This window comes from Eurypyga helias, unplaced genomic scaffold (genome assembly GCF_000690775.1).
Source record: "Eurypyga helias isolate BGI_N326 unplaced genomic scaffold, ASM69077v1 scaffold26128, whole genome shotgun sequence".
NCBI classification, from domain to species: domain Eukaryota; kingdom Metazoa; phylum Chordata; class Aves; order Eurypygiformes; family Eurypygidae; genus Eurypyga; species Eurypyga helias.
In genome coordinates, this window is record NW_010269390.1 from 35,198 (window position 1) to 61,170 (window position 25,973).

Sequence of the window (25,973 nt, forward strand, 5' to 3'; positions counted from 1 at the left end):
CAGGTTGTGGGGAACAAACCCTCAGATTTTCAAGACTACTTAAATAAAAATGGTTCAGTATATCAGATGCAGCACATAGTGGGTTTCCCTTCAAGTACCTACGTAGTTTTTCAGCATGGACAAGTGCTTGTTGAAGGAAAAAATGCCTGCTGAAAAGGGGAAAGCACCATGCAACCTATCATCACCAGCTAATTCTCAGACTATTTTTCTTCACCATTTTTTCCTTTCGCTTGCCAAGAAATGCAGTCATTCTATGGGACCTTAGAGTAAACATATCCTGAGACAGCAGTGCAGAAAAGGAGTTAACTGAGCACTCTTCCGGAGGAGGAGACCTAGGTAGGGCTGAAGAGGGCTGTGGGAAAGCTGAGAAGGGAGGCACAGAGGAGGGTGGGAGTCCTGCACAAGGGCTCGTTGGCAGAAGAAGGCAGGAACAGGATATGTTTCAGCTTGGGTGGCTCTGGGAGGAGCAAATGTTGGTTGGGATTAAAGCGTCTTGATGAAATTGTTCCTTTTCAGATGCAGACAGTGAGTTTCATGGGGTGGATTTTCTTCCAGAAGATCTCAACGAGGCTCCGGAGGAGACAGGAATGAGGATGAACAAGAAATACTCCTGCCTACCTGCTGAGGAGAAGGGGATCCACATTATCAACATCCGAGCTATTGAGGATATAGGATATGACCAGCATGAGAGTACAGTGAGTAAAGGACTTGCCAGATGTCTCATAACTGACGTACTACGCTTTACCCCTTAGCTTATTTTTCATTCTTTCCATTCCCAGGATGCTCTGAAATCCTTTTCCCCGGCTTTCCTACAGGTGCTGAGGAGGATTGCCACCAGCCACAGTACATGCTAACGTAGTGGGGTTTGTTCTTTAATGTGAAGAAGGGAAGCAAGGGATCCTTGTTTAACCTGTAGCATAAAAAGGGGTTGGCTGTTCTCAGAGTAATCAATCTGGCTGTAAGGCTGTGGCAACCTTAAAATCTCTTTGCCCGTGTAGAGTAGAAGGGAAAATAATGTATAAAATTTCACATGGAAACTATTGTTAACGTAGGTAACGTTAAATTAATATTCTGTAGCACATTGTAGAGGTTAGATTTCCAGTGTCATTAACTGTGCCTTGGTGAAATTCTTTAACACTGGTTTAAAGGAAGTTGATAATATGAATACCCAAAAGGATTAGGAGTTGGTTATGTCATAAATGCATAAAAAGGAGTTTATTTAGGTGAAAGAATCGAGGTGGAGTGGGCTATATAGCAGATCTTGCTAGGGAAGGATGGACAAAAAAAAGCACTACTTGATTCACTGTGCTTGTGCTTAGATGGGATGGAGCATGGAGGAATAATTCTGTCAGAGTCTAAACAACCCTACTGCTGTGGTAAAACTGAAATGTCTTTTGTGTGTCATTTGCAACTGAAGGGACATGAGTCTAAGTCAATGTAGCGCTTTCTCTGTTTCAGCATAGCAGCACTGCAAGTAAGAAATGTGGCCTATTAGTACCTTTCAGCATTAATACTGCATCCTTAAAAGAATCTAATAATTTATTTCTTTAAAACAGGACCATCAGGCTGCTTTGAGTCTTTGGCTGCGCCCCTTTAGCAGTGGATATAGCTATTCTCATATATTAATAAATTTCATAGAATCACAGAATGGTTGGGGTTGGAAGGGACCTTAAAGATCATCCAGTTCCACCCCCCCTGCCATGGGCAGGGACCCCTTCCACTAGACCAGGTTGCTCCAAGCCTCATCCAGCCTGGCCTTGGACACTCCCAGGGATGGGGCATCCACAGCTTCTCTGGGCAACCTGTCCCAGCGTCTCACCACCCTCTCCAGGAAGAACTTCTTCCTGATATCTAATCTAAACCTCCCCACTTTCAATTTAAACCCGTTACCCCTTGTCCTGTCACTACAGGCCCTTGTAAAAAGTCCCCCCCAGCTTCCTTGTAGCCCCTTCAGGCACTGGAAGGTGCTATAAGGTCTCCCCGGAGCCTTCTCTTCTCCAGGCTGAACAAGCCCAACTCTCCCAGCCTGTCCCCAGAGCAGAGGGGCTCCAGCCCTCGGAGCATCTCCGTGACCTCCTCTGGACTCACTCCTCCAACTGGGCTATATCCTTCTGATTTTGGGGACCCCAGAGCTGGACATAGAACTCCAGCTGGGCTTTCACAAGAGCAGAATAGAATCCCCTCCCTCACCTTCTTTTGATGCTGCTTTTGATGCAAATTTATTGAGGCATTGGTATCCACAGTGCAGCACCTTTTCCCAAATTATCAGTGAGTCAGCTTTTCAACAGGAAAGTTCAAAGAATGGGAAGAAGCTCTCATTCAGTTTCTGCAGTGTGACTTGTCCCCTTCCCGGTGACAGTGACTCAAAGAAACAAAGAAACTAGGGATTTTCAGTGCCACTTTTGTCCACCCAAGTTGTGCTCCAGGAAAAGAGGAGCTGTGTTCAGGATGTACTGATCTCTCCTGAGCTCCCCAAGCAGTTAGAAACATCTGGCACACTCCCTGCTTTCATCCTTAAAAGTCATCTTCAGTCCTGCCCATTTTCTTTGGTCTCCAGAACAGACCAACTAAATGCTGCCCCTTATAAAGTCCAAAGGGGGAAGGAAGTGGTTTGGGTCTGAGTCTTTCTGTTTTAACTCCCTGCACTTACCTGAATGTCTGTCAGCTCTTGCCACTTTTTCAGAAATTGATGTCTAATTAATTAATAAGATCAACAAATCTTTAAAAATTAAATGGAATTAGGTACCTTGAAAGAAGTCCCAGTGTTCCTGTGTCTTGTTTAAAACAACCATTTAATCTGAAGAGGCATTATAGCCTGAAAATCCAGTTAGTTACTATTTCTTAATAATGTGCTTCTGTGGAAGTTTGCATAACTGAGTTGCTTGCCACAAGCAAACCATTAGCTTGCTTTGAAAAAACATTTTGAATTCACGGGTGTGTGCCATTAAACATGAATGAATAAGAAAGTAATAGTTATTAGTGGTGTTCCGTACTGTAATTATACTTAAGAAATAGGAATGTCTAGATTGGGCACAAACACGAGCATCCTGTGCCCTGAAAAATGTGTTATGGTCATGGCTAAATAAGACAGACGTGGAGCAGGTGAAAGAGTGAACTCCATGGTGGCAGCAAATACTATATTATTTTATGACGTATTTATATTTTTGGAACAAAGGGTTTAGGTTAAATGGAAAAGAGAGATTGGATCCTGAAAAAAAAGGAGAGCGAAACAGATGGCAAAGGCAGGTATGGAGCAAAGCTGTGAGGGACTGGGGAGACGAGGACCTGCAGCCAACCTGGCCCTGGGCAGACATGGTCAGGTCAGGCCTCAGAAAGCAATCGGGCATCCCCACCTCAGCAGACGGCTGCCCCGTGTGCTGCCTGGCATCTCCGCTTCTTGCTGTCTGCCGGTCCTCCTTGCTCTGTGTTACTGCTATCAGCTGATCACACTTGTTCCATTACTTCTTCATGTGCTTCCTCCTCCCTCCAAACGCAGGAAGATGGGAGTAAAAATCTCCCTGAGGCAAAAAGGGAAGAACAGGCTGTCCCTTAAAGACATTGGTTTATAGTTATGGTAGCTGGGACCTGCCTTCTCCAAAACAACGTTCAGAGAAGCGTGCAAAATCTGCGTAACATTGAGTGCGTTTCAGTGAAGTTTTGGCTGTATTGTCTGTGATACACTGTATAGTAAGCTCAGAGCTTGCTCTTTTCGCCTGGGTTTTAAAAATTGGACTTAGAAACAACTGTTTGCAAATAGCTCACCGTTTTATGTATGAAACAAGCAGAAAGTACACACATGCCAAATGGATTTGGACTGGTATGGTTTACGACCGATGGCAAACCGCTGTCATTTGGAGTGCAAGTCCTTCTTCCCATGTGGAAGCTTAACATTCTTCTGTAAAATTAAAATCCAGAAAATGTCCCTGGTCCCTGAAAAACCACTCCTGTGATGAGTGTTTTTTGTAAAAACAAATGCGAGTTAGTAATGAATTTTCATTTTATTTAAGTGGTCTGTGCATCCAAGGATAGAATTGTGAATTATGCAGAAGTGCTGGTGCAAGCAAGATTAGTTGTTAGTACTTTGTACGTTCCTACGCGGTTTTTCAGATAGATGCTTGGAAATGGAATTGTGTTTTAAGGCTTATGTGTCATGCAACACTTACGCAGTGTTGATTCAAGACGGGAATGAAGCCTTTGCCCCTATCCGTTTGCAAAGCAACGTAGGTTTTATAAGCGGGGAAAAAAAAAGTGATGAACTCAGTAAGCAGTGAACCCACTTCCCTGTACGTTCCTACGCGGTTTTTCAGATAGATGCTTGGAAATGGAATTGTGTTTTAAGGCTTATGTGTCATGCAACACTTACGCAGTGTTGATTCAAGACGGGAATGAAGCCTTTGCCCCTATCCGTTTGCAAAGCAACGTAGGTTTTATAAGCGGGGAAAAAAAAAGTGATGAACTCAGTAAGCAGTGAACCCACTTCCCTGGCTACGGCCCATCCGCATTTTTGGCCGGACTTCATGGCCAGCTGGCTCCCTTCAGTCTGTATCTAAGATGATCTCTTTCTCAGATGATACAAACTTGCAACCATAGATAAGAGAAGTGAGAAATGTTTGCACAGGATATTAATCTGTTTGTCAGAATTGAAATGCAGATGTCTTGGGTGGAAAAGGACAGATGATCTTAGTGGTGATTAACCCCCAAAGGAGAAAACCAAATCCACCAAGTAGCTGACTTACAAGCTAGTGTGCTGGTAATGAGATTAAATCCCAGTTATTTGAGCTATTTATCTCTGGCCAATAAAATCCCAGCTGCCTATCAGTAAAATTGCAGGTGTTAACTTGCGAAATTGTTTCGAGCAAATAGCATGGGGGGGTGGGGAGTGCTCCCATATGTATTCTGTTTGAAGATGGGTCGTTGTGTGCTCCAGGCAAGAAGGAGTCCTTGATACAAGGATATGGTCTGTCTGGTGTCCGTGTTGGTGTGTGTGCTCATTATTCTTCTCTCTCCTTCTCTCCACGCCCCCATTCCCTGCTTCCAGTTATTAAATTCCCTGTCCAAAAATCCAGATGCTGACTGCAAATACGGACTCTACTTCCGAGATGGCAAGAGAAAAGTAGACTACATCCTCGTTTATCATTACAAGAAGTCCTCGGCAGGGAGGACACTCACCAGGAGAGTTCATCACAATGATTCAAGTGCCCGAAGCACCAAGCAGGACCAGCCGCTTCCTGGGAAAGGAGTGCAGCTGGAAATGGGGGAAGGTGAACCTCACGTGGATTACCATGAAGACGACAAGAGATTTCGCAGGGAGGAGTATGAAGGGAACCTCGTGGAGGCTGGTCTGGAACTGGAACGCGATGAGGATGTAAGGAGCCATTTCAGACCATTAAAGATACGGAGCTTAACTGGTGATTGCATCCTGGGAGATGCTGATCTGTTCCTGTGAACCTGTCTCTGCTCAAGGTTACACAAGCTCAACTCTTCAGAATTTGATTTCAGTTCTGGCAGTGCCATCCTCGCCCACTGGTTTAGTTCACTTCACAGGAATGGGCTGTGGTGTTGTTAATGCCCCAGTGAGATGAAGTTTCTTACTTTTCTTGGCCGGGACTTGTGGCACATCCACTATTGCAACACAGCTTATTGATGTGTTGCCATATCTAGAAGTGAGGCTTAAATTGCCCTGAACACTAATCCCAGTTTGGTGGGTTTACAGTATGCTGTGCTTTGGATCCACTGGTAATTCCAGTTCTGATGAAAAATACCCGATACTGACAGTGGCATTTTTATACCTCAGTATAGACTTCAAGAGATTTAAATGTGTTCGGGAGGTTCTGGTACATGCTCTAGCTTGAGTGCGTGGGTCTGCATTACAGTCTGCTCTTTCCATTCTTAGATGCGAACAGTACAGCTTGTAACGCCTTTCACCTGTACCCTGAAAACAGTGTATTCTATTAAAAGACCATTAGACTATATAAAAAATGATGTGTGTGAAGTACTGCCAGTGTGTGATTAGTAGAAATAGGCACAGCCATATTAATTTCAAAGAAAGCTATTACAATTAACTGATCCAACCAATATGCCTGAAACTCCTGTGGGAGAGGGTAAACATTGACGCTGGGTTTATTTATAGGATCTAAAAGTTGAGATTAAGCATCTAGACCTGTGATCAGTGTTAAAAAAGTAAATCTGCCACCTATTATTTACAGATTACAGGCATGTACATAATGAGATATATATAAATAAAATATTTTTAATGGTATAATGCAAAAAAACTTTCACTTCTCTGTCCCCCGGGTGAAAGTAAGACTTGCTTCCCATCAAACTTGCAAGTTGTTGTAGTGAACCGAAAGCTTGCCTGTGCCAAGTCACAGACACCGAAATCCTTGGCAAGATGGGACGTCCCCACCTATGACATGTGATAGGATTTCAGGTGATGCAGAAGGGCTCAGGCTTCAAGTCAGGACGCCATAAAAGAGAGAGAGAGCCCCTTACCTTTCAGGGCAAGGTACAACAGCAGATCAGGAATGTGCAGAGATGAAAGCAAGCCACAGGGGTTTATGTCAGCTTCCATATCCAGCACGTCATTGTAGGGGGAAAACCCTGCAATCACCTGGGCTTGCAAAGGATGCCATGAAGTTGCACTGGAGGCCTTACTAATTGCAAAACAAGCAAAGGTTTCTTAAACAGATGGAGTTTACTAAGTCACTTAAACTCTCCTCAGTGAAGCACATTCAGAGGCGGTTTGGAAGCCATGCCTTACGGGAAGGCTGGCAGTTAATGTCCTCTGAGTAACCGATTTCTAGAAAGCCAGTGGGGAACTTTGCTGCATGAAAGGTAGTTATTGCAGTAACTGCCTGAGTTGATACCTCGTCAAGATCAGAAAGATTCATTAGAGTTTCTCTTCTGGTTGGTGAATGCCTGCTAGCTTGGTATCATTTGTCCAATAGCTTTGAAATGGTTACTCCCATGGGAGTTAATAGGGGTGTAGGTGGGAGTGCCAGAAGCAAACCCCCGTGTCCAGCCATCTCGAGCAGAGCTCGGAGAATGAGTGGGATGCAAGCATGCCACTGATGTTGTCGCTAACATTTTTTTTTTCTTTTCTTGAGGTCTTCCTAGCAGTTTTCCTAATTAAAATGCGGAGTGTTTTAATGTAGATACTCACATCTGTATCTGGTGCTGCACGTTCCTTACTGCAGTTCTGGACCTTTGAGATACTTAGGAGGCAGCAGGGAATCTCTCAGCTCCATTAATTACACCGCACTCTTGAAATCATACCATTTGGCTGGATGCCTATGCCTCCAGTTTAATTGGCTTAATCTGTATTTGTGTCCACAGTCATTAGCTTTTATTTCCCAAACAATTTTTATCTGTTTAACCTTGTGGTATCTCTTCTGGAAGACAATAGCATTTTTGGGTCACATTTTATAGCAGCTCAGCACAAAGAGGTGCTCGGTGATTGTCCTGTTGTTAGAAACTAGCTGCCTCAGATGAGATGTAGGATGTTGGCAGTAACAAACTGTTCCTTAAATATGTAGGAAACACAAGGGGAAAAATTCTTAATTTCCTCTCATCAGTAACTTTTTCTCTTGCTTGTTTTTTAGACTAAAATCCATGGAGTTGGATTTGTAAAAATACATGCACCGTGGAATGTATTGTGTCGAGAGGCAGAATTTCTCAAACTCAAAATGCCCACAAAAAAGGTGAGTCCTGATTTTTCTTTCATTCCTCTGGAAGGCATAGTTTAAGCATATGCTCATCTCTGAACACCTTACATATGTAGACTTTTCTTCCCACAAGCATTTCTAAAGCAGTTAACTACTGTGTGCAGAAAATGACTGTCACAAACTTGCTTGCTTGGGACAGCAGAGAGAATATCTGGAAGGAGGAATCGAAATTAAGAATTCCTACCCGCTACCTGTATGTGATGCGAGTGATTTCATACAATACCTTATCCTCTCAGTGTGTTTGAAAAGAACAGGTTGCAAATGATGAAGTGATGTGTGTGTATTGGAGTTTTTTCTCACCAGACTGCTAAAAGTGAACATAGGAGTAACAATTTGTGTGCAGTATTCTCACTGGGTTTAGTGACTCTTCATGTACCTCGTTAGACATAGTTGCAGGAGTTGTGGCTACTCTACCACGAAATAAATTACCTTTCAGAATATTTTAAATATCATTAAAGAAACGACAGTGTATTTTCATCAATTCTAAATCATCTGTGATAGATAGCTACCTGTTCAGAGAGCATATCTTAGAGATGGATTAATATTTAAACACATAATAAGTGCATGTCCCAGACTGCAGAGGAAGGTCTCTAATGGAGCAAGAGACAGTCTCAAAGCCCAGCGTCATTTATTACAACACTAAACCCACCTTCTGGTTTGAATTTCATATTAATCCCCATTATTGCCTCACCACTGATTTTAATCAGAAGCACTATTAGATTAAAAACAGTCTGTTGTCACCCTGCATTTAAAGCTGATTTGCCACAAAAGTCAGGGTGGGTATTTTGTGGAGGGTTTTTTCTGTGTGTGAAAGAGGCCACCGAAGCCTGCAGGCATTGCCGTGGAGAAGGAGTGTGCCTGAGAACACCCTCAGACTCCTAAAGCCTTGTTTGCAGCTGAGCATCTTCCCAAAGTGGGACCATGCCCTGGATCTGCACATAGTTTTTGTGGCTAAGAGAGGGAGGCCTGTAATCCTGCTTTCTGACCCTGCTATCACACTTCCTGCATTCAGTGCTACACAACTACACTAGGCGATTCAAGATATTTCGGTTCCTTTATATGGAAAAAGGAAAACTCCTGAAGCCTGCACAATATTCCCAGGAAAGCCCCCTGGGAGAGGAGACCACTTCTGTTGTTTTTCATGGGGGCTCCATAATTTCTTTGTCTGATTGCACCAAGGAAACAGTAAAGGCCAGAGGAGTGGGTGTCTCAGGAGTCAGTGCTGAGTATATGCGCCCCATCCCTGGAAGTGTCCAAGGCCAGGCTGGATGAGGCTTGGAGCAACCTGGTCTAGTGGAAGGTGTCCCTGCCCATGGCAGGGGTGTTGGAACTGGATGATCTTTAAGGTCCCTTCCAACCCAAACCGTTCTGTGATTCTATGATTCTATATCTCCACTGAACACGCCATCTGATTATTTGGAACCAATGCGCCATGCTTTGGCTCAGGGAAAAAGCAGTAGTCTTGCCTTGGTTTGACTTTCCCATCCATCCATGTGTTTCAGAATGTTTTCAAGAAGGTAAGCTATACTCCCCAATAATTTATTCTATTTATTTAATTCATGGTTTATTCCTTACAGCTCATTCTGTCACGGGTAGCCAAACAACAATACAGCCTTACTGTTTTTCTCTTTGTCCACTCAGATGTATCAGATCAATCAGACCCATGGTCTTCTGAAAAAGATCAACTCAGTAATTCAAAAAATAACAGAGCCCATCCAGCCAAAAGTAGCAGAACACAAGCCTCAGACGGTGAAACGCCTCTCCTACCCCTTTTCCAGAGAGAAACAGCACCTGTAAGTGAATGCTTTCTGTAAACGTCCATGTCAACAAGTTCCAGCCTTCCTGAGAGCAGCTAAGGTGCCAAAAGGTCAAAGGGCAAATGAACGCCAACAATTTGTTGGTGATTACTGTAAAGAATATTTCCACCCTCAGCATCAGAAGGATATTGACCACTTGGAGCGAGTCCAGGGGAGGCCACGGAGATGCTCCGAGGGCTGGAGCCCCTCTGCTCTGGGGACAGGCTGAGAGAGTTGGCCTTGTTCAGCCTGGAGAAGAGAAGGCTCCGGGGAGACCTTATAGCCCCTTCCAGTGCCTGAAGGGGCTACAAGGAAGCTGGGGGGGGCTTTTTACAAGGGCCTGTAGTGACAGGACAAGGGGGAATGGGTTTAAATTGAAAGGGGGGGGGGTTAGATTGGATATCAGGAAGAAGTTTTTCCTGGAGAGGGTGGGGAGGCACTGGGACAGGTTGCCCAGAGAAGCTGTGGATGCCCCATCCCTGGGAGTGTCCAAGGCCAGGCTGGATGAGGCTTGGAGCAACCTGGTCTAGTGGAAGGTGTCCCTGCCCATGGCAGGGGGGTTGGAACTAGATGATCTTTAAGGTCCCTTCCAACCCAAACCATTCTATGATTCTGTGATTTTGTCATAAGTTTGCCTTTTTGTTTTTGTTTTGTTTTGGCTCACTGTTGAAGATTGAGACTTTGTTGAGCCCCTCTGTGAAGTCTCTGTGCTGCTGTTGTGGTACATGGCACGTATCTATATAACTGTACGCATTAACTGTTAGGTTGCAAAACCAGGTTTATAATGTGGTTTACCAAAGTCTCATTTCAATGTAAACTAAAATGCTCAGTCAAATTCGTAGCCAGAGATGTGGGTTGATAAATTTCAGAGTAATTCCATTCAGCTGGTATGGGCAGCTCACACTTGTGCTGCCAACCAGGCCTTGACTTTGGAAATGCTATGAAGTCCAGGGTGGTTTCGCCATCGATTTCAGATCAGTAAGAATAGCTGTAAACGTGGGTGTAGGAAAAAATCATAAGGTGGGCCCAGCAAAAGTTTTGACTGCCGTGGATTACTTAGCCTTTGCTCTCCCTTGGCCACCCACCATCCCAGAGGAGAAGCTTTGAAGACTCTGTTTATGTATGTGCCAGCTGGAACGAATAGTCCTAGGGCAGGATTTCTTCACTTGGCATACAGGGCTTTTAGTTTTTAATCAAGGGATGCAGAACACTGATGGAGTTGTATATGTTGGTTGGGCCAGTCAGTGTATGTGACACTTGACATGTTCTTGCTCTTGCAGGAAAAGCCCAGAAGATGTTCCTTAGCTTAGGTGTGGATGTGCCTTAAACCGTTTGCAGTGGTCACTTTTTTTCAGTGAGACCGCCTGTGTCTTTGCTGAATAAGGGAGGCAAGAGTGGCCTCCCAGGTTTTAAGGTACAGACAAAATAGAAAGAATATGAGGAGAAATTCAAGGCCAGCAGATCAGCAATTCAGCTAAAATGAGCATCTCCTGAGCATAAAAACCTATAAATATATAAAATCGGTGAAATGTATATGTGGCTTCTTTAAAATATGAGAGTTAGGAATGGACTTTCTTCTATAACAAGGCTTTTACAAGCTATTCTTTAATGTTAGCTATGAGTGATCCCCAGGAGGATGAAAATATTGAAGGGGTCAACAAGAGCAGGAAATTACTGTTGCTTTTTTATTTTTAAAACCTAATGGGCTTCCTTCTAATCTTTTAACAGATTTGATTTGTCTGACAGAGATTCCTTCTTTGACAGCAAAACAAGAAGCACTATAGTAAGTACTGTATATAAATAATTCATGGTGGACAGTGCCTTAATCATGGTGTTAATAGCCCCTTTGCCAGCTTCAGTACAGCGCCTGTGGCAAGTTTGCCGTTCTTAACCAAATGCCAGGGATCCCTGTGACACCAGTTATTGCAATTATAAATAAAGAATTTCCAGATTGAGCTTATGTAATGAATAACCTTTGATACTAACAGGTTGCTGCCTTTTGGAAAATAATTTGGATCTTCTTTCTAGTCCGCAGTTCGTCTGGGACACAGTTTCTGAGTAGGCATATCACCGGGAAGGAACAAATTTAGATTCTACTGCTGGTTCTGCCGCCAGCTGCCTGCACCCCCATGACTCGTGTACCTTTTTGTAACCATACCTTGCTCCTTTTATGAAATGCTGGAAAATCTCCCAAGACAAATTCCAACCAAACAGCTGGGCATTTACAGAGAATATTATTTATACTTTTGGGGGACAGTTCTCTAGCATTGCTTTAAAGGTGTTGAGGCTTACGATTTTCACTTAGCATTACTTATGATCTTTTTTTAACGTGAATGTTTACATGCAGCAAACGCAACAAGGACAGAAAACTGCAACTTTTTCTGGGTGTTTATGCATCTGTTCACCCCTATTACACTAGCAAGTGTGATGTACATGTGGGGAGCACTGGGACTGGGCTGAGGGTTCCTGCTTTCATGTTGCAGGGTCTCTCTACTCCTTCAGGGTTAGCATGGGACTTTTCTTCTTGTAATTATAATTCTGCAGTTCCCATACAGAAATGAAGCCTAATACCAGAATCCAATATCACAAACTACATTTGAGTGCTTCTGTGTGACTTACAGCACATGAAATAGAGCGGGGGAGAAGCTGTAGCCTCCTCTGTAGCCACTGAAGGGGGGAATTGAAAGGGCAGCTCATGTGACATGGAGGGCAGTTGGAAGGGACCATGCCAAGCAGCACTTGCTGCAACGCTCTTCAAAGTATAATGTGGAGTCTTTGCCCCACTCCACTGCTGCTAATCAGTGCACTGGAATGTGACTGTGAGCCTGCTTTTATCTTATATTTAACATTAGCCTTTCGGATTCTAAGTGGTTTCAAAAAGAGCTTATATCACAGTTATAGCTGCCTTTTATTGCTACGGTGATAAGGGGTGTAAGATATCTAACTTCCCTTTCCTGCTTTGGAATTCCATTGTGTGGACCCCATGATGCAGCTCCCCGGTAGCCTGAAGTGCACTGATTTGATGTGAGGGCAGGTTATCGGGGCTAGGTGAGTTTGACCAGGGAAGGCAGATGCAGCAGCAGAGAGATGGAAAAGAAAAAGACAAACACTGAATGGGTTGATTTTCACTCGAGATTGAAAAAAAAGCATAGCTTGTTTGTAGGCTTTCTTGTATATGTCTAGATATATAGTTAAAAACCTTGTATGCACAGGAAACTTAAGGGGGCACATGAAGAGTTAAAATTCATGACAACAAGCTGTCTGAGAAAGGTGACAATGGCACCATAGGACAAGAGAGTGAAAACAAGTGAAAAATGGACTGAAATCAAAGGAGCTCATAGCAGAGGCTGGGAGGAAGAGGAGGAAAGGAGGTTTTTTTGAACCAGTCGAGTAATACTGGGAATATAATAATAATGCTGGTAGTAGGTTACTTTGTTGGAAATCCCTGTAAGTCAGCTGTTAAATCAAGACACATTGAATGTTTCCCAGCATCATTTTATCCTGCCTGCATTTCTCTTTGTATTCTTGTTTCTTAAAGTTCTCTCCTGCCTTTCTCATACGTGTTTTTAAATCACAGCACAAATATTGACTCTTCCGCCTACTGCAAAATGAACAGGAATCTAGTCACTCCCTGTGAGTCTTTGATGAGTAGAAACTAAGCCAAAGATATTTTACTTATTAAAAAAAAAAATTATATAACTGGAAGTCTGTCCATGACAGCCCTTTAACTCGCTGGAGTTCCAAGATGACAACAGGCAGAGGAGCTGCAGGGTTTGCCCCGTATGCCCTCACTCGCTTCCCTCTGTGAGTTGGACAAGCGGCAGCCAAGTTAGCACACGGATTAGCAAGCATCCCCAGGGAACTGACTCCCCAGACAGGCCAGGCAAGGGCAGCAGGTGCCTTTGCCCATGGTTTTTCTCTGCTGCCTGCCCCCACACCGCCAGCCTCCTGCCTTGCCTGAGAGCTTGACCACTCGGTCGGCGTGTTGAGATGTGCAAAGGTTATTTGACAATAAATGCAATAAATCCTAAAATAAATACATCTGTTTTGCCACGAGGTCAGTGCAAGCTCAGAAATTTTAAGGTCAGCCTCTGTTAGTCTGGTTTCTGATAAATGGCCGTGTGCTGCCTGCACGTTCCGAGCCTGAAGCTCTGCGGAGGTCCTTGGGTTGAAGCCAGCTCGCGCCGTTGGAAGCAAGGGAAGAGCTGGCCTGGCACACCGCTTGGGCCGCTTACAAGAGGGCTCCTGATCTCAGATCGATGTCTGACATGAGCAGAAATAGCGTTTCTGTTACGCGAGTGCTTAGATGTAACCCCGTTTCCCCCAATCAATTATCTTGGTAGCTGGCGATTTAGCTAAGCGCTTCTCTCTCATGCAGATAACTTGGCATGGAAATCCTTACGCCCTGCTCTCCTGAATACCGTGGCTTTTATTAAAGAATGATGACTTCATCGACATCTTGGTTTTGCCAATATTTGGGCTGTACACAAAAAAGATTGTGCTTTTCACTGGCAGTATCTGAACTAACCCTTTCCTTTCTTTTATTTCTATAGGTTTATGAAATCCTGAAAAGAACGACGTGTACCAAAGCAAAATACAGCATGGGTAAGGAACTTAATTTAGCTTTATGATCAAGAATCGTTTTCAGGTATTGAAAATAATTGCCAGTTGTAACTGGCTGTGGAGTTTAGGTTTTTCCCCTGCTCTCTGTTTTGGTGTGTGTGGATATAATTGTTTTATTTGGAAATTTAATTTAATTAAGGTAGCTGGTTGAAATTTTTTGAAATGTGAATCTATAGGCTAAATTCTAAATTAAATGGTAAGTGAGACTATAGGCCCTGCAGATGTTTTTTAGGTCCTTTGCAGCAGGACTGGATGGTGAAATAAACCAGTGGATAATACGTTGGTTCAGTTTTACAGTCACTGAAGTGGATGAGGGTATTAGCATGAATTTCAGTAATTGAAGTGAAAGTCTACGGATTGGCCCATTCCCCTTAGGTAGTAACCACACATTTTTATCCTGGGATGGCTTTTCACTGACTTGAGTGAAATGGTCTTAACTGATGACTGACCGACGCAGTGTCCTAAGTGGAACTGAGATTAACCCAGTGGAACAGCCGAGGACTGCAGCATGCACTGAAAGCTGGCCCATCTCTTTCTTAAGCCTCAACACAGTTGTTGCAAGTCAGTGGGCGGGAAATCTGTGCTGCCACGGCCTAAAAAACCCACAGTTTTAGGATTTTAGCCTTAGGGCTTCTGGTCTAAGAACTAAATTCATAATACAGGTAAACATGAGTTGCATATCAGGTCACCTTAAAGATTTGTTGGCAGCTTTTCCTGTTCAGCTGTTATATGCTTCATTTTATATGTATCATCAGTGATAGGTATATACCTGACTATGGGACCAACGTTATTATGGTAAACCAAATTATGTAAGGTGGAAGGCGGAATTCCCTCATATCCAAGTTTCTTAACAGACAACAAATAGAAATAAATTTGGATGAAAAAAATGCATGAACCTGGGAGAAAATGTTTGATAACTGTTGGAATCTGCTGTAGTATTTATTTGCCTACAAGCAGTTAAATAAAACAATGGGAACTTGAATTACAGGTAGTTCTGTTCAATATTGACTCATCAGCTGCTTAGAAATACATCAAATAATAGAAGAATAATTATGCCAGAAATCATTTCCATGCTTTGACTTTTCTGTTGAAATAACAACATACAATGTACAATTGTTGAGTCCTTATATACACTAAGTGTTGGTGTTCAGCCAGTGTTAACAGAGGCACTGTTTCCCTGTAGCATGGGAAATCCAAATTAAGCTGTGACTTTCAGGACCCTTTTCGAGTCTGGTGCTATATCATTTCACTGGAAATTACGTATTTGTACTCTTGAAAGGGGAAGGTCATACAGCTCAGTTTGAATTCTTGCCTTGGAGTTGGTTACTCACTTGATTTATTTTTTTCTTTCTTTTTTGTTTTTTTGGTCCAGAAATGGGAAACACATTAGAGATTAGTTGAATAGGGCAGAGGCTAAAGGAAAATAAAGTGTTAGGATTCCTGAATCATTCTTCTTCCAGAGGCTGGCAAGGTCACACAGTATACCTAATAAAAATGTCATTAGGCCAGCCTGTCCATGGGTATACTCAGCATAACTCAATCGGGTCCTTTGTGTTCCAGCGCTGGAATGCTGGGTTACAACCCGGCAAAGGTTGTGAGTCGATTTGGGCAAACACAGATAATGCTGCAATATTTCTGCCCAGCAGGAAAAAGGCCCAGCGAACACTGCAGTCTTTGTTACTTATTTTGCAAATTTGTGAAAATGTGAATCTGTCTCCATTGTTAAATACTGGTATGTAGAAGGGTACTGTGTAGCTCTCCGGTCGGTCGCACAGCCCTAGAAAAATAATTTGTCGTATCACTAGTTGTTTCTGCCAGAAGTATGGAAACATTTGCAGACTGTACTATATAGTACAGTATAATCTTAAATAGGACTTTGAAAATTAATGATACTGCAGGATACTGAGCACTCCTGGAGTAGTTCCTCCAGCAGGTGATTAGTATCTCAAACATGCTAATGAACTTGAAAAATTCTCATTTCAAGAACAATCAGAAATGTTTCGGTGAACCTAGAGCGAGCTGTTTCCTGGTTCACAGTCACTGTTCCTTCAAATCCAGTCTCACACTCTTTTGTTAACAATGAACTGATGGGCAACATGGAGCACGCTGGAGCACATAATTTTTCTTTTCTTTTTCTAAGTCCTGTTAAATTCTCCACAATGCCAGTGGCTGGATTATTTTTATTATTATTATTGGCACTGATCAGCTTGCCTTGCACAAAGACAGGTACTTGACTTAGCTCTGATTCAGCACCCAAGACTGGTTCATTGGCTCCCCAAATGCATCTTCACGGGCAACACGACACCTTCAGACATGGGTAATAATCCATAATTGGAAGTAGCTATATTTGTGCCAGCAGCTGCAGCAAGAACATTAGCAAAGTAATGTGCTAGAGCCCTCAAAAGTCCAGGTCAGGCCAAGTGACCTTCAGCCAGGTGCAGCGAGCTCCTCGCCGTTGTGCTCCTCCAAACTTAGACGTTAACTCCTGCCGACCCACTGGTAGCGTGGCCCCAGGTGAAGGAGCGATGCCACACCTGGGAAGGCAGTACTCCTCAAAGTCCCTTATGCTGCATACATTTTGTAGATGAAGCATTAATTGCTCTCAGCCTCATGCATGTCACTAATAAACGGATGTGTAAACAGGGAAAGGAGAGGGAAGAAAGAAGGAAACTACCCTTTTAAATAAAAGACGAAAATGTGGTAAATATGGTAAGTATTACGCCAAGGTCTTCGCAAAGGCTTTCCCTTCAATTTCTCTAATCAATCTGAAATCTGAATTCAAAACTTTGTGTGGATGATGCGTGCGTATGCGTGTTCCCGTATGCCATCGGTTCCGGCCATATTCTTCTCGTGATCGAGCCTTCTGCTGCACACTTTCAAATCTGCAGGCTTGCCCTTAAACCAAACTGACTTTTCAGAAAATGTAATTTATTTTAATGACTAATTTCAAGTCATTGGCTTCTAATTCTTGATTCTCAAATATAGATGACTTCCTTTTGCTCTCTGCAGTTTTCCATTGCATAAAATGAGTCATGTTTAATAACCTATATGATTGAAAATGAAACCACACGGAAAGGAATGAAGTGGCAGAGAAATCATTATCTGACCAAATGGCTGTTATTTTGAGGGAAATCTCCAGGAAGGATGGTAAAGTGAGACTGTCTAGCCTTGAAATTGTAAATAACTATTATGTCTTTATTTTTCAAGGGATCACTAGTCTGCTGGCCAATGGAGTTTACAGTGCTGCATATCCTTTGCATGATGTAAGTGGCCTTGCAATACACTTTACTTGTCTGCCATCTGACACCAAGAATCCTTAATGTGTTCTGTATTAATGGCGTCATCCCAAACGTGAGTGTTTCGGATCCTGACTTCCTCTCGCTTGTATCACGCCTGCAGTAACTTCTGCAGGTTGTTTCCATCACTCTGATTGCTTTTAATGAATTCCCCACCTCTGTTCTACCTTTGATGATCATAAGTGACATTTGCGTATAACATTAGTAGGGTTGTTTCAAGTAGCTTAGCAAACTAAATGCTTCTGTTATCTTCTGACCTCGTGCTCCCAAGATCCCTGGCATCAGTGCTAGGAAACATTTTACCCTTGCCCACCAGCTAGGAAACATTTTATCCCTGGGCACCAAGAGGCTAGTTCCCTCCTCCACATCTCCCTGGCATCACCCTTGCTACTGCAGAGATGTCAGTGGCTGTGTGTCCGTGTCATTGGGTGCCACTGGAGGCAACCATAAGCAAGAATTTGAAGTGACATATTTCATGGGACTGCAGACTTTACTGATGAAATTTGCTTTTGAGCAGTTCAGTAAGTTGTCAAGAGTGTGCTCAACTACAGCGTTCATCGAGAGGATTAGAGGGAGGTAGGGAATTTTAGTGACACTCACACCTGAGCTGGGGATCCCCATCCTGCCCAGAGACGCACAGCAGTTGGATGCTGGTGACGTTTTTACTGAGAGGTTCAAGGTACAACCAGAACTGACAACCACACGCTCTTAGCTCGAACCTTACAGGAAGGCTTGAGAGACGTCAGGGGGACGTGGCAGTCATGCTGCTCACGGTGTACTGGATTGTGTGGGCATACAAGGGCTGTCAAGCCTGGTGCCGGTTTTCTGGCGTGATATGTGAAGATGAAGTGTGTCTTCCTAGTTTTCTGCTCCCCTCACTGGCACTGGTTTTACACGGAACCGTGAGTATTTTATCTCAGTGTACCTGAGACCAGAACAGCCTCTTAATCTGCCTGATGTTTATCATAAAAGTCAGGCACTCTTAAACTACAGGGATATCACTTAGAAACCCAGAAAGGTTAAATAAACTTCTCTGCATGTACTTGTCTCACATCTTTAGACAGTTACTGATAGTCTCGTATATGTTATTTATTGTCTTACTTTACTTCTTTATCGTATTTAAAAATAGCTCCAAATTAAAACCTCAAATCTAATCAGCCCTGAGTGTTTGGAGTCTGGATAGGGATCAGCTCTCTCAGCTGGTCTCTTCTCTTTCAAGTGGACTGAGCTGAACCCCAAATACCATGGCAATACTGCATCTTTTCCCTTGACATTTTTAGGCCACCTTTATCACTTATTCATTCCTTTTTCCTCAGTGACAGACATTATTACTCTTTCTTAATGTGCCTGACAACAGAAGACAAAGTGTGCTATGACAAATGAACTCCTAAAATACAGCATTATTTTACGGATTTCTTTTTCTGGTTTTGATGCATTAAGTGAGTGGGATACATGGGTATGCGAGTTGCACAGCAGCTCTGGGTGCAACTCCCTGAATGACGCCGTGTTTTTTTGTTTTTTAAAGGGTGACTATGAAGGTGAAAACGTTGAACCTAATGACAGAAAAGTAAGTTGATATAAAGGGGAAGGGTGGGGGGGTTAACGTATTCACAAGAGTCCCAGCCTGAAGAATCCCCTGTTGGAATCTGAGCATTTGCCAAGATTTCACAGATAATACCACAAAAATGCAGTAAATGCCAAGCAGTTCAAGTACAGAAGTACTTTCCAGCGCTTAAATTTGCCCAAATGTGGAATGCAGTATGGTTACATATACATTACAAAGCTTGAAGTTACATTTCTTGCCATGTTGGTAAGAGTATTGACAGCATTCACATATAACTCCTCCTAAAGTCCAGATGATGAAATTTGAGGCCAGTTCTGATGAGAATATGCTCAGTCATATTCTGGTGTCTGTATCTGACAAAAGTCGTGCTTCACTCGACAGCAAGCTCTGGTCTCTGCACCGCAACTTCTGCTGAATTGATGCGCTGTTGATGCGGAGTGTGAAGATCAGAATTGGAGGTGGGGGAGGGAGATGGTTGAAAACATTACCTTTTCCAATAATGTTTATGCTTAAGATTGAACATTTATCAGAAAAGAGACATTCTCAGCAAAGCTTTAATGTGTGCTGTTCAGCCTGTGGATGTATGCTGCTGCTTGCATCACTCACCTTAAGTCTGGTTTAAGTTGTGGTTTTATTGCCTGTATACTGAAATGTATTTGTTCATTGTAGGAATTATTTTAAGGAACTATTTGCCTTTTCTTAAGAAAGTATTTTATCCTTTGCAGAAATGTTGATTTCTTAAATTCAGAGTTCAATTACTACATATTCTGATGACACTTCTCTGAAGAAGATAGGCTTTCTGTCATGTACCAGACAAAAACTGAAGTAGGGAGGGTTGTGACCAGTTCTCCCAGGAGGAGCTATTAAATTTGGGTGCCATATATGTTGGGCTTTCAGCCTTGAAACTTTGCCTTGCCAGTTTGTTTCATGGTCACATCTCTGAAAAAATGCTGTGGACCACCGTGGGCTCGGGTCGTAGGGCAAGCAGATCCAAAGCCCCGCTAGTCGGCTGTATAAAAAGAGGTACCCAAAATTCAAGATCTGCTGGGCCTTAAGGTGCAAATGGCTCATCAAAGGACAGTGACTGTTTTTCTCCCTGTCTATTGATTTGTGTTAAAAATACCACATACCTGTCATTTCATTATTAAGCAACACATTGCTCAACCAAAAATGGGGTGAAAGTCCATGGTTTCTCAAAGCGTCTGGATTCTCATCTTTATTGCTGACTTTTCAAACCTCACAAATTCACTCATTTCACAAGTTTACTCCGTGTTTGGAAATATTTACCTTGGCTTTTGATGAACTGTTCCCTCAAATAATCTTTTGGTGTGTTTTGGCATGTCTCCTCTGGTTTCTTGAAGTTTTCTTTAATCTAATCCAGTGCTAGGCCAGGCTTGTGCCTTTTTTTAACAAGAATATTAAAGATTTGAGGCATAGAAATGAAATAAATATTTAGGGCTAGTGCACTGATCTTCTCTAATCATGTCTTTGAAGCTGTGCTTTGAATATTAGGCTGATAAATGTCAGGATAAATGAGATAATTCATTTGTACTTAAGGCACAAATTTGGTTTGAAGTGTTGTACAAAACGGAAACATGGCACTGATGCAAAATCTCCCTAGCTTAGCATTTTCCTGATATGTCTGACTAGCTTAGATCATAGAAAAGGAATCTAATTTCCAGCACAAATTTAGCTTGTAAAAATGAAGAAAAAAATAATAATAAAAGGAAGGGTCTTAACTAGTGCCTGTGGATGTTGAGGTGTCCTGAGTTGTTAATTGTTTCCCAGACATAGGCAGCTGGCCTTAATCTTTTGGAAACATGGTTGAAAGAAACCTAAAGCAGAATAAAAATAAAAGTTGCAAGAATTATGTTTTTTAATAAAGACCTGCCTTTAGGTTTCAGTTTCTGGTCTTACTATTGTAAGGGAACTAATAAAGATTAATGATTTTGGGTTGTGGAGAGGAAAATACACAATCCACTTCTATCTTTGACGTCGTGTTTCTGTAAAAGTAAAGAAGTTGTATTTTTTTAATGACTCAAACCATTTGCACGAGAAGTACAGCAGTTCAGCTTGGAAAGTTTGTGTTAATGATTTGGCAGGAGAATTGCAAAACTGCTCTAGAAATGTTCGCTATATGACTTCTTGGTGATAAAATGCGAGAAGCAGTAATGGGTCCGGGGAGCAGCAGGACTGCCAGTCTGCCCTTCCTTGCTTTGCTGCATTTCACTGGAAAAATGTAGGAGGGTGACATCTCTCAAGTTTCTCATGATAAACGAGCCTAGAGATTTAAACAATAACATCCTGTTTGCTCTGTTCTTCTATGAACAAGGTTAATAATGTTACCCGCCCTGTAATGATCACTGGTTTAGGTCTGGGTTCCCCATTGCAGTTTCTTCTGCAGCTGAGCTGGTTTTTGAGCCTCTCACCCACCGAAGGAGGTTTGTGTAACCGAGCTCTGAAGTTCTCTTTTTTTTTTTTTTTTAATTATCCAATGTTCGATGAAAATAAATAGCTCATCAGTAACCAGTTCATGCTCTTACATTTGAGAGAGTAGCAGAAAGGGAGAAAGGAAAAAGATTATGTTGTTTGAATTAATGAAAGCAGAAGTGACCATCAAAGCATTTCATTGAAATATCAGTAGTTGGTCCAGGAATATACTTCTACCCAGTTCATGTCCCTGGGTTGAAGCAGGGAGAGGAGCAGTAAAGGGAGACCTGACTTCACAAGCAGATGTAAAGCTTCTCTTCCCCTTGTCCCGCAGAGGAGGTGATGGCCAGGTGGACAGTGAGCAGACTACTTCTCCAGTATTTTTGGTACACACCCTGATTTCTTGTTCACACTGTTAGCTGAACTGAATTAAGAAAAAAAACTTCAGATCCGAGAAGCACTGTTTATATATTTTACAAGCTAGAGGATAAGTTGAAGGTTGCAGAGGAACCTAATTTTGTGAGGGGTCCAATTTTATAAATCACTAATGGGGATCATTGTTTTCCTTGGCCTGTATCCTAACCAAAAGGATGAGTGGAAATCATTGTGTTCTTTTAGTTTAAAGCTGAAAAACTCTTAAATGCAGCCTTCAAAGCATATCTTGATGGATGCTGAGTATTATACTTTGTATAGTGAAAATAAACTAGTTTATTCTAGTTTTTTTCTGTCTTGTAACGGAAAGCATGTTCATCTGTCACCTCCATTCTTCTAGACACCTCCTACGGATCATAGAATTAGGACTGTACTGTACTCCCCATCCCTGCTATAGAATCACAGAACGGTTTGGGTTGGAAGGGACCTTAAAGCCCATCCAGTTCCAACCCCATGCCATGGGCAGGGACACCTTCCACTAGACCAGGTTGCTCCAAGCCTCATCCAGCCTGGCCTTGCACACTTCCAGGGATGGGGCATCCACAGCTTCTCTGGGCAACGTGTTATCCCTCAGTCTAGTTGCTGAAGAGCCTTTTAATGTACTAGAATTCATCACTGTATTATAGCATACCAAATCATCACGTTTGTTTTCAATAATGCAGACTGCATGTATTGGCAGATTAAAGGGTTGAAACCGCAAAGTGGTGAGGCCAGACCCACGGTGTGAGCTCTGCAGTTTGCTGGGACAAAGGAGAAAACACTTGTGTATGCGATGCTTTAGCTTTCACCTTGCCTTTCTGTTTTACAGCTCCTGTGTGAGGAGTGGGCAAGCTATGGAGTCTTTTACAAATATCAGCCAATTGACCTGGTGAGGTGAGAGTTTAGCCCTCAATGCCGTGTTTCTGCAGGGCACTGCTGAAGCTGTGCACAGGGTTGCTCCTGTGGGTGTCCTTGTGGGGATACTGTCCTCTGTACCACCCTGGGGGACTCTGGAGAATGGAAAGTTTGCTGGGAGAAAATGGCATTTCTGTGGGTTTAGAAACATGCCAATGTATCCCACCTAGTGTGAAAGCTTGCAGAGAACATATTTTTAATGAATTTTCTTTGCTCGTGGTGAGAGCTAAGGCTGTCTGAAGAAAATTAGGTGCTTTTTTAAGAGGATTCCTTCACAGAAGATCCAAAGATACCAATTTACACAGCAGAAGCACAGGGGAAAAAATTACTAGTTGTTCTGACTTGCTTTCATGGTGCCTGTATCTCTGGATTGACTCCAAGCATCATGAGAGAGTCCTCTGAGAAGACAAAAATTCCCACAGGTCCTCAGATCTTACTTTCTCCATGCTTAATCCAGCTGCGATTCGTAATTTTAGCCCTGTTATATTTTAAGAAATAGGAAACATTTCTCTCTCTCTCATTTCTTTATTTTTAATGTATTTCAGAAAATACTTTGGAGAGAAGATTGGACTATATTTTGCCTGGCTGGGAGTTTATACACAAATGCTTATTCCAGCTTCAATTGTGGGGATTATCGTTTTCCTATATGGCTGTGCAACCGTGGATGAGAATATACCAAGGTAAAATAAATAAATAAATAGATTCTATTATTGGAGGCCACGAGAAACTCAAAGTTACCTTTCTCTGGAGATGTTTTGTCAGTAATAGCTGGGGTGAGCACAGCTGAAACTGTGTCTCCGAGTTTCTAGAGCTTGACCTGTGCCACCCACAGCCCGCCACCCCCGGTCTGTGTTTGCTGGCCGTGCCTTCCCAAGGTCTGTCTGCCAAATGGGGCTTGCCAGAGCACAGCGTGCTCCCGCTGCTCTCTCTCCTCACACCCCACATGCCTCGTCTTTTGGAAGCCATAGTTAAAATGAGGACACATCCGGGTGGATGGAGGAGCTTGCAGTCCCGCTGCTTTCCGCTTCCGGTAAGGGATGGAGCGCTACCAGGGGCTGGGAGTGGGCAGCACGTTTTTAAATGGTTAGCATTTCTCGTTAGCATTACTTGTGGAGTTTGCACTGATGTACTAAAAATAATTCTTGGCTGTTGGCTCAGGTGTTCTGGTTTTTTGCTTAACTCAGATACTTACATTAAAACTTACTATGAAATACTCTAATGATAGGTTTTAGTGCTTCCCATCATAAAATGCTGAGGAGGGCATTGTGTGATGTAAAGATGAATCAAGAATATGCATGCTTCCAATAAGCAGTTGTGGCCAGATTAACAAAATCTTTACTATTTTAAATTTTTTGAGTAAGTTTTGTATTATAATATTTTTAAAACCCTGTCAATTTGCATTATTTACCCTCCATGCGTCATCAGTTGTAGATGAAAATTATGCAGTTCATCCAACAACCGTGAGCCCTGAATAATAAATAATGGATATCAAAAAATAGATATTTTTTTCGTTCATTGAGATTGCTTTGTACTGCTCCCAAAGGTTGAAGAAAGTCAAAGGGAGAGTCACTGTTGCTGTTTCACAGATGGCGTGGATAGAAGATAAATTGGTTGAACTCCAGTCTCTTGATACTTCCCTTGTACCTTATCTGTTGCTGTAGCTAGTATTTCAAAACAAGAATGATTTTTATTTTTTTTTTTTTTTAATGAAAGGTGCTATAATAAAAAGCATAGATATGCCCCTCATAATGCTATCTCTGACTGCCTGGAATAGAAGTAGGGCTGGGGATGGAGGGAGACAGCAGCCTTGCATGAGGATTTCAGCCCCTGCACTGGTGTAGGTTACGGACAGAGCTGTTTGCTGGGGCACAAGCTGTGAGGGTACCACCTGATGGTCCTACAGAACAGAAACAGTTGCTGTGCAAAGGAGAAAATATCATCAGAGCATGGAAGGTGGAGCCGAACTAACTGGGTTTTTTCCATATATTGTTGCTTCGTTGTAGTATGGAAATGTGTGACCAGAGAAACAACATCACTATGTGTCCCTTATGCGACAGAACATGCAGCTACTGGAAGATGAGCTCCGCTTGTGCGACTGCTCGTGCAAGTCATCTGTTTGATAACCCTGCAACTGTCTTCTTCTCGGTCTTCATGGCTCTCTGGGGTAAGAAGATACATGCCTTCATGTTAAGTTTTTAATTATTTAACATACAACAGGAAGAAACAGAAGAGGTAAAGCAGTGTATTTACAGTCAGGCAGTTAATTATATAAAGAACTTTTTTTTTTTCTTTCTTTCTTTCACATGAAACTGTCACCCCCAAATTTATATTCTGGACTGAAAGCTAAAATGTAAAATGTTGCTCAAGATGAATATAAAATGAAATTGTTAAGCATCTGTCATAAAACTGCTGTGTGGTATGTCAAAATTTCATTAACAGGATTGCACAGCTTGCCAAGAAAAAAAAAAAAATTATTTGCAGAGCCAGCTTTCACTTTAGAACATTATAGAAGAAATGTAGTAATGTACTCTGGGGTTGAGGGAAAGGCTCTGCAGGGAAATGTAATGGCCTTTAGTGTCTTAGGACAGACCAAGATTGATTCCTGAGTGTGCTTTGGGATGCAATTAGGCTTATCAGCAAGCAGACATCCTGCATGCAGACCATGAAGCAGGAGCTGTAGCATTATAGGTATTTTTTCTGATGCTGACTGCCCCTATACTTTGAGCTCATCATTTAACCTTTCTTGGCATGTCTGTAGAACTTAGTTAAAAATATTGACCCTCTCATGAAATCTTTGTGAGAGTGTCTTCAGGAATGGTTATAGAGGGCCTTTCTCCTCCTTGCTGGAGGAGGAATGGGGACCTCCTTGCTCGGACAACCCAGCGCCAGGCCTGGACACTGGAGGAGAGGACCCTCCCATCATCCTCAGTGAAGGCCAAGAAGGGCTTGTAAAGTTAAATGAGAACTGACGGGGTCCAAACCCCATGTTTGTAACTGGCAGCCCTATACAGAGAGGCTGCAGAGAATAGGGAAATGTGTGTTATTCCCCCAGTTTCTAAGGCTGGTCGTCACATACTTCCAGCGTCAGTGAGAGCAGCACAAGTTGATTTTTGCCCCTCCTGTACACCTTGTTGTGAGTTAGCACATAACCTGGTTTGGATTATATTTAATCCTAAAACCATAGCCCATAGGCCCACTGCCAACCTCATGGAGT

The 25,973-nt window shown here is 42.6% G+C and overlaps 1 protein-coding gene across 1 annotated transcript; it reads left to right on the plus strand.

Annotated features, from left to right (window-relative positions):
* Window positions 1-587: 587 nt before the first annotated feature.
* LOC104514419 (anoctamin-1-like) lies at window positions 588-25,278 on the plus strand (the record flags this gene model as incomplete). Its single annotated transcript, XM_010158094.1, has 13 exons — window positions 588-695; window positions 5,039-5,365; window positions 7,602-7,700; window positions 9,366-9,517; window positions 11,249-11,303; window positions 14,074-14,125; window positions 16,787-16,852; window positions 17,351-17,406; window positions 18,965-19,006; window positions 22,674-22,738; window positions 23,305-23,439; window positions 24,763-24,923; window positions 25,247-25,278. Coding segments are annotated over exons 1-13 (1,350 nt in total), but the record flags the coding sequence as incomplete, so codon positions are not given.
* Between the last annotated feature and the right edge of the window lie 695 nt (window positions 25,279-25,973).